This window comes from Elephantulus edwardii, unplaced genomic scaffold (genome assembly GCF_000299155.1).
Source record: "Elephantulus edwardii isolate Elephantulus edwardi_28Jun2011 unplaced genomic scaffold, EleEdw1.0 scaffold00006, whole genome shotgun sequence".
Lineage (NCBI taxonomy): Eukaryota > Metazoa > Chordata > Mammalia > Macroscelidea > Macroscelididae > Elephantulus > Elephantulus edwardii.
The window spans coordinates 2,551,990-2,567,643 of record NW_006399756.1 but is presented as its reverse complement, the minus strand read 5'-3'; the positions used below and the strand labels follow the sequence as shown (position 1 = coordinate 2,567,643).

Below are 15,654 nucleotides of genomic sequence, written 5' to 3'. Positions count from 1 at the left end.
AATCGAGCTTTAGAAAATGAAAGGAAAACAAGAGCCAAGTCATCGCAGATCAGAGTGGGGCCGCCGAGATTGGAATCAGCGAGGGCTGCTCAGGTGGAAAATGTTTAATTGAACCATTTCATTACTCAGAAGTTTATACCCCCCCTTGCAGAATCCAAAATATTTGTGTCAGAAAAACCGTCCTCCACTCCCTCCTTTCACATAGGGTCGCACTGGAGGGCGTGTGGCCCAGTCCTATGAGTGGTGGCAGGCAGGTAGGCAGGTATGTGGGGTCCAAGTCGACTGGCAGCCACCAGGACCAGGTGGGAGGGACTCACTATGAGGGGGCCTGGGCTTCTGTGAAGGATGATGGGAAACTGGGAAGGCAGAGCGATGGTCATACAACAGAACATGGTCATTGAGTAGTGGACATGAGAAACAGTGCAAATCAAGCAATTCCTTAAGAGTGTGATTGCCACAGTAAAAGGAGATCTGTGGAGATGGGCTTAGAAATTGGAAGCCATGTGGACGCCTTGGCATGTTCCCACGGACCTTGGTCTAGGCAGTAGGCGCCCCACCTGTTGGCTGTCCACGGGCTGTCAGTTTCAGGGTGTCTGCGGCACCCCATCCCAGAACACGTGGCGCACATCCCCCCACTGAAACCTCAGTGGCAGCCCACCTCTTTCCCTTACCTTGGGTAACCTTTCCGGATCACCGGGGTGTCTGGGGATCACCTTCTGCAACCTCTGGAAGCCATAGTCTATGGTCGGTTCGTTAAGGGCTGCAATGGGACACACACAGTCAGATTCCCCACGCTTCCACCATCGCCCACACTCACTTATCGTCCATCTCCTCCCTGAGCCCCATGTCCAGTCAGACCCCGCACGTGAGCTCTGTCTTTAGATACAGGCAGGCCTCCTCCCTTACATTGGCACCTTACAGCAACGATCATTTCTAATCCATAATCAGACTGGACGAAAATCAAAGGGTCCCTCCACCCATCGCCACAATGGCAGCACCTCCACTCAGTCCCAGATCCCCAGGCCGTGTGGACCGTGGCCACCACCCTCATCCCCTGGAGCCTCCACACACTGCGTCTTCCTCGCTGGCCAAGGATTTATGGGAAACTCGCAATTATGACATATGCCCTGCTACTGCAAGCTTTCGATTTATCCCCGCGGTCCTTTTTTGGCCAGCATATCGCCTGAGCTCAAGCCGGGCGGCCAGGCGGGCACTTACTCTTGCAAAGCTCTAATAATCTGTGACTAGCTGGCCACAAGCTGATGGAGGGACGCCGTGGCTCCACAGCTGCAATCCAGCAGCCCGGCGAAATTGCTGGCCACCCAGAGTAATTAATCTTTTTATCCTTCAAATTGTAATTTTGACTATGAACTGCGCTTGGCCATAAATCAGTGGCCTGCTCCGCGTCCAGTCCATGAATCACGGCAGGCCTGCGTCCCACGCACACCCTGTGTTTAACAAGCTTTATCAGGAGTCACCGGCTCTATTACGGCTCTGCCTGACTCCAACAGAAACGGAGCCCGCAGGCCGAGGACGCGCGGATGAAAATACTTATTAGAGTACATTACTTCTTGATGTAGATATCGCTTTCAGCCGAGTCACTCCACAGCGCGCGGCGCGACATAAATCAGGGCTTTTCTGAGACTAATAAGACCTGCCGCCATCTATTCATTACCCAGCCCGCAATTTGGACCAACACTCATTAGTCAGCATGTAATCTGATGATTAACACCACACAACCCAGCGGGCTTGCAGAGGGCAGGGGCGCGGCCAGGCGGCCGGCGAGGTGAGGGGCTGCCTTCCAATGGGCCCTCCAAAACACCCGACTGCCACCGTCCTGGAGCGGGTGCGCGTCCCGCTGGCTGCCCGCGAGGACCCAGCCACATCCACAACCCAAAGTTGAGGCCCACGACATGGGCTGACATTCTATCATGTGTCTTAGAGACAAAGGTCCAGACAGGAATGTGAAGTAAGACATTTTCTTGTTAATAAAGCATTGATCCAGCATATCGATTTTACATGACATGGCTTTTGCTGGGATTTTGCCCTCTTTTTTTTTTTCTTCTCCTCTTTGCAAACAGTATAGCTCTTCAGAACGGCCTGGCGTGTGTGACATGGCAAAACTCCTAACTGTCTGTGATGTAAATTCTATATGTGTAAAACCACTTCATAATCAGACCATTAATCATCTGAGCCTGTCAGCCCTGACTTGGGGGACAATTTGTCATGTCTCTGCCCAGGCCTTGGCGAGGAGGCAGGCACCAGTCCAGGGTGGGCAGCAGGGCGATGGGTCCCCTGCTAGTCCCCCTAGGAGATCCTTTCCCAAAAAGAAGAGATCAAGTATTACCCTTCTTCAACAGGGAATGGGAAATGCGGCTGTGCACAGTGCCGTTTCTAACGTGCCAGGGTTTCTCCTCCCTCTCAGCTAATCACCCCCACTGCTGGGCTCTCTGGATCCGCCCTGACGAAAGGTGATCAGAAAAGATAGATGGCTGGCCACTATTGATTTCATGCAAATGCCCCTGACAGGTGAAAGAGGTTTTAATGCAAGCTCTTCCGAAGCTTTATGACTTGTAATAACCATACACTCTCATTCCAAGAGACACGTTCTCCAAGGTTTCAGGAGAATTGATGCTCTCCCTCTTTAACCAGAGCACAGGAAGGGGAACAGTGGAAACAGGAGGGGACCTTTCACCTCTTGCCTCAGCCCAAAGAATGCATGTCTTGAGCATAGCCACGAATAGGAACACATTGCATTTAAAGCTGGAACAACAAGGGATTGCACCAGTGCATGTCTTAGGGTGGGGGCTGAGCTGCTGTCCTGCTCTCCAGTCCCCTCTTGGATTTGCACTCCCACAAGCCCAATGTGCATCCCTGGAAACATGGACCTCTTTAGACTCTAGAAGGAGAAAGACAGAGGAGACTCAGGTTTGTGGATCTTCCAGGGTTTGGGGACCCAGGGCGGTGGGGTCATTCTCTCGTCTCCCTGGCTCCCACAGCAGCTGCGCTGAGCAGAGTCAGCACCTTGGTTCTGTGACATCCTGGCCCATTTCCTCGGCCACTGCCCTCCCTGAGGGCCACCGGTGGCCTCTACAGCCCACAGCCCACCAGCACGAGGACAGGGAGACCCCACTGGCCCACCTCAAGCCGAAGAGAGAGCTGAGGGCCTCTGCTCTCATGTGATAAACCCTTAGTGTGTCGAATTTCCCAGCCCAGAGCCAGCCCAGCCAGGGCACGGCTCCGCACGTCCAGGCCCGGGGCCGAGCCGGCCAATCAATAGCACTTTCCTGTTTTAGAACCGGGTAATTATGAGGGGGGAGATTGTATGACCTTTCACCTGCAGCGCATTACTTTGCTGATATTAAGATAAATTGCCTGATTTTGGGTAAACATATGCTGCAATTCCAACTGTCAGCACCGGTTTGCTCCGGGATAATTTGTATTGATCTCTAGCTTCTTCCCAATTTTGCTTACCGACCTCGCGGATAATTAGAGCACAAGCTCTGGGTGAGCGGGAGTCAGGATGAAGAAGAAATATGAAGAGGAATAAAGCAGATTTGTTTTATGTTAATATTTGTGGGTCCCCCGCCCGCCCTCCCAGCTGTCAACATCAGGAGAACCATAAATTAATGTACTTTGGTTCCTGAGCAATTTATCCCAAGCATTATTTAGAAGCACGCTCAGTCTCCAAACATGTGTCACTGGGTTCAATTAATTTAAACTCTTGTCTTTAAACACAACAAAAACAAATGTTGTTTTCCGCAGATGGGGGAGGGGAAATCCATTTTTTTAAAACGGATTTCAAAGCTCCCAACTTCTTGCCTGGACTTCCAGTGGGGCTTCACCGGGTCCAAGTGTTGTAACAAATCCCCACAAAAGTAATTAGCACCCATTATTTGCCCTGAATTCAAATTTTACTCGGATGGGCCGCTGCTGCGTATAAAAGAGATGAATGTGTGTGCAAAATTATATCATTTAAGATATGTCAGATTACAAGGCTGTTGTATCAAAAGTCATAAAACAATCTCCCTTGTGAAATATCTCTTTATTAACCATGCCATAAGATATTAACATTCCTCATTTACTGAAGGGCCTTTTATCTGTTTCAAATACATTATTCGTCCTTTTAGAGATAAACTGTATTAATATCCATTTGAGTAGGCTACCGCGGCCTAATGCATAGTAATTTTTGTTGGAGAGCTTTTATTTTAGAATCAGAAAATTACACACAGCCATAAAGCACGAGTGAGTCGCAAGTGAGGAGAGTCGGGAAGTGTCTTCCATGCCAGACGAGGGGAGCCACCAGCCGCGGTACAGCAGGCAGCCAGCCGGCACTGGGGACGGGCCAGCGCCCAGCACGGGTCACACAAATCGGGCCTGACACCGGCTCTCAGCTCAGTCACTCCTAACAGCCGGCCTCGCCTCCAGCCCGAGATGGATCCCTATTTAAATCTCTCCGAGGGTCCTGGAGTTAATCTTGTTACTTTACATGCATTAAAGTCATAACAGAAGAAACATCCTAAATATTTAAGTCATGGCAGTGTACTGGGGGATTAATCATAGTGCAATTGATAAAATTTTAACGGTCTGTGATGTCAGCTCCAGTCGGGTTTACTGGGGCTAACGTGGCAGCAGGAATGGCACGGGGCTGGTGCTGCAGCTGCGGCCTTGCTCGATCTGCCCGCTGCAATTAGAGCCCTTCCGACGGGGAGCAGGGGGGGGGGGGGGGGGGTGTCCTTCTGTGACACACAGAGTTTCCATTTTCATCTTGAGGGCTCCACCTCCTTTGTCAGCCAGCCCTGCCCTAAGGTCTCTCTGCATGTCCAAGATCCCAAAATGTATGTAATTATTTGATTGGACTTGAATAGCAAGTCCATTAACGTAGAAGCCTGATTGCATTAAGTCAGGGGATCTCCTCCACTACTGGGTTGAAAAGAAGTCGGGGCGGAAAATATCTATATGTGCGGCACCAGAGTGTGATCCTTGATCAAGGCAATTTGGTGGAGGGGTATCAGCAGAGCTGCTGGGGGGAGCGGGGTGTGACCCTAGAGCGTTTACTAAGCAGCTATTACGTGTCAAGGGCTCACATAGGAAGTCACCCCAGGGGCACCCCGAGAGGCCGCCTCCAGCACAGGTGCCTGGCTGTTGCTGCCTTCGAGGTGACCCGCTAGGGTGCTTGAGGGATCCCCAGGCCTAGAGGCTCCTTCTCGTGAGCCAGGATTGGTCTGGGGCTGGAGGAGGGACCTCAGTGTCTAGTCGGGAGCCCAACCTCCTGATCACCGTGCCAGGGACAGAGCTAGCCCCCTCCAGCAAAGGCAGCCTCGGGGAGGGCCCCTGGGGTGACTGCCCCCCGTCAGTTACGTCCTAATGCAGCACCCTAGACACACGAGGCGTGCCCCTACTCTACACCTGTCCTACGCCCAGAGAGCAAAGCCAGGGGCACAGAGTTGGGGTTCTGCACCCAGTTTCTTCTGCCTGGAAACCCCACTGAGTGTAATGTGAACAGGACATGTGCACGTCCAGCTGCAGGACCAAAGGAGCTCACGTTTCATCTCGGAAATGATCAGCTTCCTGTAACTTCGCGGCCGCCCATTCGTCACCATGCAGTTATTTTCTAGCTACAAACAGACCCTCGTAATGAGGTCGCTTCTCACATTAGCGACCTAACTCCATTGTGACAACAGCTGTAGGCCCACTCTGAGGGACAGGGCAGCGTGGCCCGAGGCCATGGAGACTGTAAGTGAAACGGTGGCACCTCTTCCTGCAGGGACACCCAGCGCCTGCCCCACAGACGGGAGCCTCCTGTGCCTGGACGAACACAGGTTGTAATGTGTAAAAATTAAATAAAGTAAAATTAAATTGCTCAATACAAAGACATTCCTCTAGGGGGTGTTAGTGACAAAGTGCTATTTGCTGACAAGTAGTTTACACATTAACCAGCTGAATCCAAGGGAGAAAATGCCAATAGCAATTATATCACCTTGAGGTTATTACACGTCCCACTGAGAAGTGACTAGGTGAACCGACCAGGTGACAGGCCGCCTGTGCCCACCGCTGGTGAAGGGCACTACCCCAGCCCTGCCCCTGCAGACAGCTCCCCTCTCAAAGGCACAGGATGAAAAAGTTGCATTCAGAATCAGCAGCTACTGAAGACAAAATTGATATTCGTTCCCCTCTGAAGGCCTCACCCCCCACGCCCCTTCATCATCCCGCCTCGAAAACGTTACACAGAAAAGGCCGCGTCCCCTCCCTCTCCCCACTCCTCTGCTTTAAAATGATGCTAAGTTCCCCACTTTATCATCTACTGTCTCCTCCAAGTACATTTCATCTATAAGAAATTCAGATGCTCGGGAAATTAAAATTTCAAAGATCTGCTGCAAAAAAAAAAAAAAATCGATGTGGCGAGATCAATGCTCATAGAAATTTCATGAACTTTGAACTGATCCGGGCACGCGATGAGAGGTGGCTGGAACTCCAGGCGCTGAAGGGGCTTCACTCGGACGAGGGCGGCCCAGCTGCAGACGGGCTCTGCTTTCATATTTTGTCCGACAAAAAAAAAATTAATTTTTATTCTATTTCGGTAACAAGCCAAAATAGAAAGGAGCAGGAAGGGCTCTGCCCAGCACAAGGAGGTGCGGCCCCCGCCACAGGAGCGCATTAACGCGGCCGAGAATGAAATCGGTTCCCCTGCAGCCGATTCCAGGTGCAAATTAATATTGTAAAATGGAGATCAATACATGGACAGGGCCAAATCAATAGTGGCTAAATTATTGCTGCATTTTCCTCCTCATTCAAGATGAGTTGTGTTTTCCTCTCAAAGTCAATACTTTGCAGCTTTTCTCATTAATTTCTCAATAAATTTGGCAATGAATTTCAATCACAGGACCTGGCCGGGTGAGCGGGCAGTGTGAGGTAGGTGTGAGAGGGACACACAAAGGCCGAGCTGGGCGCCTTGGGGCTGGAGGGCCACCCGAAGTCCCCAGCCAGGCCAGAAGAGTGTGCAGGGAGAGAAAAGGTCCCTTGTTCACACTGTGAGGCTCACCCCAGCTTTGTGCTGGAGGTCCTGCAGGCTGGTCCCTCCGGGCTCTGCACCAACAATGCCAATCCTGGCCACTCAGCCCACAGGGTGACACTGCGGCTGGCCCAGGATGCTCTCCAGGACGCCCCCTGCATCCCACCCAGCACTGTCTGCAGCCTGGGCTTCGCACCGTGAAGTGGCGCTATGCTGACTTCTAACTGGAAGTCAGGCTGCTCAGTGCACTCGGGAATTTGGTGGGATCCACGCAGCCAGCCCACCGGGGCCCGCTTGTGCTGGGACGAGCCCCATTCACAACACCTGGCAGCGGATGGCAGCATTGTGATGGGACACTGTGTGCAGAAAAGGGGACAGCCTGGCTTCCTTGTTCCTAAAATAATACCTTTGCTGACAACTATTGGATTGCATTCAAACATTTCTGTTTTGCAGACCTCAAAGAATGCAGACCAGGCTCCTGCGGGCACGTTACACTGTGTCTCCCTGGCTGCTAGGAATTAAGGGGACGTGGTGCTCACAGGCATCTAGCAAAGCTCCGTGGCCAGTGTGATGTGTCCATCAGGTAGGAAAGGCACCCCAGTGGTGCAGTGGGGAAGTGCTGGCCTGCTGACAGTGGTTTGTCAGGAGAAAGATGAAAGTCTGGTCCATGAAGGATCACGGCCTGCGAACGCAGCAGTGGGCCGTGGGAGGCAGGGCTGACCCCAGGGCAGTGGATGGGTTTGGGTTTGGGTGGAGGTATGGAAGGGCACTGTCCACCAGCCACAGGAGACACCAGAGAGTCACTGTCGCTGTCACTGATGTACCAGAACTGATATTTCCTTCAACTCCAAGAGACAGTTGGGAGAAGGAGACTTAAAAACCAACTCGGGAATTGTACTCTGTGGAGACGCATCGAGGGGTGGGTCCCACTCTTCAGAGAAGCACATGCTCTCTGACAGAGCGCGAGGGAGCGTGAGTTCTGCAATGCTCCACTCAGATGCATCACCAAGAGTGAATCTTAGGCTCTGAAGGGGACAGAAAGGCGAAGCCTCCCCCATTGTTGGCTCAGAGAGCCTAGGCGAGCTCACCCTACAGTCCGCTTGCTTGCCCATGGGGGGTCTGCTGTCCTCTGGGGCACAGGCTGTGGCCCCTCCTTTGGGGCCAGCCCTACTCCATGCATCATGCTGAGAAGAGACCAGTTTAGAAGTGACCACAGCACTTCAATCTGGAGATTCTCAAGAGAGAGTGCAGCCACTGCTGGCGTGACCACACACACGTGTACAGGGGCCTGACTCCTGGGGCCCAAACCTGTGAACCACCCAAGCACCAATCCGTGAACAGAGCTCGTGTGAATGAGTGTGTCTCCCACGGGAGCACCACACAGCCATCAAAAAGGAGCGGAGATCTGAGGCCTTCCCGGCCTGCACAGTCCTTGAAAGCAAGGTGCCAAGAAGAAGGAACCAGATGCCAAAGGCTGCATGCTGACCGATTCTATTCACACACCAGACAGGTAACTGCAGATACTAAATGGACTAGAAGTTGCCAGGAAACAGAATTGCCAGATCAGAAATAATGAGGACATTCACCACTGTGAAAAATGGAAGCACGCACCAGACGAGCTGTGACAAAGCTGTCAAAGGGGAACCTATCCTGTGGCATGAACTTCCACTGGATGCACAATAAATATTATTTAATCTTAAAAACAATGCTGAGGGTAGGGGGTGGGAGAGAGAGGTACAAATGAGGACTAAAGGGCAAAAAGCTTCTGGAATTAAGAAGTTGGTCACTTTGTAAACAGACTAACTGCTTACTTAACTTCACTTTTTTTTTTTTAACTTTTGAAAGGTGCCTTTTATGGTATGTGAATGTACCTACATTTCTAAAAATTGCAAAATACTATGATGCATTTAATCTGAATTAGGATATATACAGTTTTCACTGCATAATGGAAATATCTATGTGCTCTGCTGCATGGACTGAGTACCTGCCTCTACACCTGCATGGACAGAAGACTGTGTACTCAGATTGGACTGAAATAAGTGTGTGTTGTACTAAAAGGCAACATCACGATAAATGGAGAAGGACTGAAGCTATCAATGACTTCATCGTACTTGGATCACAGTCAACAGCCTTGGTACCAGCAGTGAGGAGATCAGGAGACGCAAAGCATTAGGAAAGTCTGCAGTCAGGGACCTCTCCAAGTTAGTGAGGAGCCACGATGTCAGTGTGAAGGTGCACATGATTCAGGACATGGTCTTTTCAATTACTTGTGCACGTGGAGAGCTGGACAATGCGTAAGGATGACAGAAAAATTGATGCCTCTGAGTTGTGGTGTTGGAGAAGAATATCCCCTGGACTGCCAAAGAACAAACAGATCTATCTTGGAAAAAGTCCAGCCTGAGTGCTCCTTGGAGGCAAGGATGGTGAAGCTTTGTCTCTCATACTTCGGACATATTGCGAGAAGAGGCTATTTCTTGGAGAGGAACATCATGCTTGGAAAGGTGGACAGTCAGCAAAGAGAGGAATACCTCCCCCTAATGAGGTAGATTGACCCAGTGACTGCCTCAATGGGTTCTGGTGTGTGAGACATGATGAGGACAGCATGGGATAGGACAGGATTCAGGTCTGTGTTCACAGGGTCACTATGAGTCATACTCTACTCAATGGTACCTAACAACATACCTTTCTGTGTGGGAATTCTTATGTGCTATACCTTTATGGACAGAATACCTTTACATATCCCTCTGTGGACGGACACATCTGTATGTACAACGGTAAACATCTGCTATCAAATACCTCTTTAAAGTGCTAAAGAGCAAGGATGTAAGATTAAAGACTAAGGTTCACCTTATCCAAGCTCCAGGGTTTTTTTTCAGTTACATCTTAAACACCTGAAAATTTCACAGTGAAAAAGTAAGATCGAGCAGAACTGGTGCCTTTGAACCACAGTGTTGATGGCAAGTAAGTAATCTCCCACGGAGCGCCGAAAGAACAAACCAATCTGTTAGAGGAACTGCAGTTAAGATGTTCGTTAAAGGCAAGAGCGGCTACTTAGTTTCACAGGCTTTGGGGTCCACTGCCAGGAGGGGTCAGTCCTTGGAAAGGCACCATGCTGGGAAAGGTGGAGGGTCAGAGAAGACCCTCAGTGAGATGAATCGACACAGTGACTCCAACAACGGGCTGGGGCGTGACAACGACGAGGATGTTTCAGGAGGGGACAAGTTTGACAGGGTCACGATGAGTCAGAGCCATTCGATGGCCCCTAACTGTCTAACAATAATCGCTATGTGGATGGAAGGACCTGTGTGCACGGAAACGCTTCATAATCTAAACGCTATTTGGCAACAGCCTTCCAGCACATCTGTTAAAGAAAGAAGGCTCCAACTGCACGGGGTGGCCTGTGGAATGTGGAAGCCCCCTAAACTTCAGCACTATTTTGTTTGTACTGTGACTATTTTTTCTTTCTATCCAGCTTCAGTCCACATGACTTTGATGCAGCTAGATGTAACCGGCTTGTGCATCAGACCTTTATGAGAGCTGGCCACATTTCTGGTGCCCAGTCACTCTGGGACGTGTAATTCCTCCCTACCAGCTAATAGCTCAGCCACAGCTTCTGCAGACGCTGCCCCCTTCTCTGAACTGCCAAAATGCCCAACTGAGCCCGCCTTGCACCAGGAGAATCCTCAGCACTGGTGCCAACATCTCACCCAAGGTGGTGGTGGTGGTAGTGAACTACAGCTCATAGCGACACTATGAACAATGAACTATGCCCTACCCTGTGCTGTTCTCATTCTCCCTGGTCTACTTGATCCCTCAGTCACAGTCACTATGTGAACCCATCTCGCTGAGGGTCTTCCTCTCTTTCGCCAACACTCCACTTTTCCAAGCATGAGGTCTTTTTCCAAGAACTAGTCCCGCCTAAAAGCATGCCCAAAACATGAGAGATGAAGTTTCACCATCCTTGCCTCTAAGGAGTACCCACCCTCGTCACACCTTCACCAAGACGTATTTGTCACCCTCAGCACTGCCAATCATCTGAAGGCCATGCCCATCTGCTGATACCTTCTGAGAAGAGAGGAGAGAATGGAAGTGGTTATAGAATTGAGGTCATAAAGAAGAGAAGCCTTGCTACCAGGCAGGACACATTTCAGGCGTCCACCAACCTGGGGCCATCACAGGCTAAACAGCGAGAGGGCCCTATCCTGGCATCTTAGTGCAAAATGGTAACGCAAGCTCATTGTGGCCCCAGGCAGCTCAACCAGGCTACATCCCCCACTCCACACAGGCGGCCTGGTGCTGGCACACTTCTCTCGTTTGGGAAAGTGGTGTATCTGTTGGGCTGCTTGCTCAAAGATCAGCAGTTCAAATCCACCAGCTGCTTCTCTGGAGAAAGTTGAGGTAGTCTGCTTCTGTAAAGATCCCAGCTTTGGAAACTCTGGGGGACAGTCCTCCTGCGTCCCACAGGTGACCAGGGGTCAGAACTGACTCCCAGCTTTGGAAACCTTGTGTGTGTGGGGGTGTCCTCCTGTATCTCACAGGTGACCAGGGGTCAGAGCTGACCCGAGAGCAGCAGGTTTGGAGCTTCTGAGTGAGTATCCACATCAGTAACGTCACGCACACAGCCTCGGTTTGGGAGACGCTGTGGTCTGACGACTGGACAGTCCTCAGCAGTCCTCTGGGACCCCCACCCTCCGCGAAGATCCTTCAGTTGTAAAAGTCACACGAAACCAAGACCCCAGGAGGTTTGTTCAAGGACCCACTACCCCAGGCCACATGAGGGGTTTCACGAGAACCTGTGAATAGGGAAACCGCTGAACTAGTCTCAAAATGAAAGAGCACGTCAGGCCTTGAAACCGTGCACTCGCTTGAGCTCAGGTTCAAGAGGCAAAGAGAATGGTGACCGTGAGCCCCCAGCCCAACCGTGGGTCTGAGCCAAGTGAGGCCTGGGTGACGAAGGCCGAGGGGGTGGGTTCTGGGCCAGAGCCTGGGGCTGAAAGGGAGAGGAACTTGGCTGAGCTTCTAAAACCACTCACTGGACTTCTTGAGTTTGGGTGACCTTGAGAGCCATCAATCCAGCAGCCTCCCAGGATAAGGAAGGGTGTGAGGCCTGACACGGAGGAGAGGAAAGCCAGCCCAGGTCTCACTGAGCCAAGTAACAGTGTTTCCACAGGTGGAGGACAGAGAAAAGGATGTCAGAGGGCAGAAAGGATGACAAGGACCAGGTGGCCCCATGATCCTATACCTGTAAGAAATTCTCCTGAGCAAGTGATGTACCCAATGCCTACCAAACCTGCAGAAGTCTATGGCCTCCATGGGAGCTTCTGTATTTACAACGGAACACTCTGTAGGAGTTTTACAGAGCTGTGTCCACCCGTCCCTGTGAGGTCAGGCACTAGACCTGAACCTTCGGGATGGGTATGCCCTGACACGTCAGCCTCCACCCCACTGCCGCTGCATTTAAACACCGTTTCACATCAAACCCTCTACACATGCTCCAAAATTCGAGTCATGCTGAATGGGGCCCTGTACTGTACTCTAAGGGGCATCCTGCAGATGGCCAAAGTGTGGTGACCGGGCTTGTGCCAAGAGCCGATTGCCCTGTGACTGAGGAGGGAGGCAAAGACAGTGCACGGGCATTCTGCGGGGCAGTCTGATAGCGTGGACACGTGACATAATATATTCCTAAAAACCCACAGGACGAAACAAGACTGCGCCCCAGCCTGAGCCATGGCTGAGAAGAAAGAACTGACCCCGCTCGTCGGTCATGAGGACGGTACCACGTGGACACAAGCCCCCTGCTTCCACTCACAATAGCCCAGGGGACAGAACAGACTCCGAGAGGGTCTCTGAGGCTTTAAGCTTTTCTAGAAGCAGACAGCTTCCTCCTTCTCTGAAGCATCCACGGGAAGGTGTGAACCACCAAGGCCCTGGTTAGCAGCTGAATGTTTGAACCACTGTGCCACAAGGCTTCCGTGTGCGTGCAAGATGTCACTAGCAGACAGGTGTGCAGGGTACAGGGAGGGAGAGTGTGGAGAAAGGTGGGGGCTCTACGTTCCATAAACCTAAAGCGCCCAAACCAGAATCTATCAACGCTTTAAAAGGCCTGATTCAAATTTTCCTTGTGTTTATAACCACAGACTACACACTCTGTACATTTCAGGTGACATGTTTTAAGTGCTTTTTCTCAGGTTGAGCTTTTGGGCTCCAAGCCCCGGCTTTGAGTTCTCAGATCAGGACAAGCTCCCCGTCTCCCGCAACCCCAGGCTCAGAGTGGGAACTGCCCCCCTGTCCCACTAGGGTGAAGGATGCTCATTACCAATATCCGACCAGGCTGCCAAGTCCAACCACATAGATCTGGTGAGAGGGCCTAACACGGGGAGTGTGGTGGGGGCAGCGAGCTGAGAGCAGGCAGCTAGGCCTCCCAGCGTGTGGCATGGACCCACGGCCGCAGATCAGCTCCAGACACTGTCCTCACCCGCCTGCTGGCTTTCCTGCTGTAACGTGTGCCTTTCTCTTCCCTGCTCTGACCCCTGCTTTATTCTGCTCCGTTGTGGCTGTTACTGCATATCGCGGAGTCAGGGCTGATCCATAGCTGACCCTCCAGTGGGTCTTCAGAGGCAATACGGGAGGAGACTGTCCATCCTGACCTCACGGAGCAGCTGGGGCCTTGAACTGCGTGCCTTTGAGATTGCAGTGCAGCTTCTTACCACGAGGCCACCAGAGCTCAGTACTGGATCACAGGTCACGCTTCTAAACTGCCAGAGTTTCTGTTTTTAAAACGGTTTTGTGGTAAATGGAGGTGGGCCGCTACGGGAGAGCTGGTTCCAACTCGCAGCGACCCTGTGGAGCCCAGGGGACTGGCCTCTTAAGACAGTCCCAGGCTGTGAGTCTTGGCAGGACTCTCAGGAGGGGCACGTCTCGACAGGACACAGCAGTTCACACAGCACAGGATGACCTTCATGAGATGGACTCACATAAAGGGTCCCACAACGGGCCCAGGCACAACAGAGGCCCTGAGGATGGAGCCCAGTCCGGGGGGTGTCCCTCTGCTGTGTGGGGCTGCTAGGAGTTGAAAGAGATGGCAGCACCCAAGGAACAATCCTTATCTATGAAATCTTTAGATCCGACAAGGTCTGTCTTAGAGGAAGCATGTCCAGGACGCTCTTGAGAAGCAAGGACGGTGAAACTTGGACCCACACACTTCAGGCCAGTGGTCAGGAGAGGCCAGTCCTCGGAAAGAGACGTCACGCTGGGAAAGGTGGAGTCAGAGGAGGGGAGGGAGACCCCCAGCAGGATGGACCCACCCACCCAGTGACTGTAAGGACCGGGCTCAAGGTGCTGTGAGTTGTAACTGGCTCGACGGCTCCCAGCAACAACATACATGATACTTGTCTGTCTACGTGTGTAAGAGTTACCCTTCTCAGCACAGAATCCAGTGGCATAAATTACATTTGCTCCATTGTGCAACCATCACCATATTCCAGTTCCAAAAATGTTCACCTCCCCAAGCACACAGAGCTTGAGACCCCATTCCCTGTCATCCTGGCCCTGGGACCCTCATCTGGTCTCCCTCTACCATGTGCCTACTGCAGACATCTCACAGCCAGGTCACACGGATTCACCCTCCTATGCCTAGCTTCTTTCACTCCGCACAATGTGTCCAAGGTTCTTCGACATCATGGCCTCTCGGGACCCATTTCACTGGGCAGCTAAGTGCTATTCCCCTGGGGGACGGACCACACTGTGTCTCTCCAGCATCTGCTGATGGGCATCTTGGTTGTCTGGTTAGCCTATTTTTAAACTACAAAACTCAAGTTCATTGCCATCAAGCCAGAATGACTCACAGACGACCCTCTGGGTTTGGGGAGGCTACATAGGAGATTTCCCATTTTTGTCCCACGGAGCAGCTGTGAATTCGAGTCACTTGCCTTTGGGTTGACAACACAGCTCCTTACCCACTAGTCACCACAGCTCCCTTATCCATTTTTAAGAGCCCCCCCCCAAATCCCACACCACCTCCATATACCCCACTAAGCTGTTTTCGGGTATGTGATTTGGCATCATTGCCAATCAGAAATTTAAAATAAAACTACTGGATCTGGCATTTCCTGTGGCTCTAATTCTCCTTCTGGTTGTGACAGGGGTGAGAAGTGGGGTGCAGCACCTTACCCAGGCTGGCGGGTTTAGTGGAGGGAGGTTAGGTGGCCCCCAGTGTCCACTGCATGATGGTTATTGAGTGAAACCCGGACGACCCCTTTGTCCTTTGGGGAAGATGAATGGCCATCTCCTCGCCGCTCTGTTCTGTCAGGTTCGGTGCCTGGAGTCGATACTTGCCCCTTAACGTGGATGGAAACTTTGTGATTTATCAGACGGGCCCCCCTCCTGGGCTCAAGCGGCCCCGAGAACGCAGCCAACTGGGACAAGGGGGGCAGACTTTGGTCACCTCCACTTGGAGAAAAAATAAAGCCCTCTCTGATGACAGACAAATGTGTCTTGTTAGCAACAGCCCAAAAGCGCTTGACTTGTACTAATAACAAAAAGGCCAGGCTGGTCACCACGGGTCCAAAGACGAAGCACCCTGTCACCAGCCTGGTCGGGAAATTAGCAAATAATGTTCTTTTCCTTGATAAATGGGTGACAGT

General features: G+C 51.6%; 1 protein-coding gene across 2 annotated transcripts in view; it reads right to left on the bottom strand.

Annotated features, from left to right (window-relative positions):
- EBF3 (early B-cell factor 3) overlaps positions 1 to 15,654 on the bottom strand; it is a 145,356-nt gene that overhangs the window by 11,045 nt on the left and 118,657 nt on the right. For both annotated transcript variants that reach the window (XM_006879863.1, XM_006879862.1), the window contains exon 10: positions 672 to 760. In XM_006879863.1, coding sequence (XP_006879925.1) covers positions 672 to 760 — 89 coding nt within the window. The remainder of the gene's footprint in view (positions 1 to 671; positions 761 to 15,654) is intronic.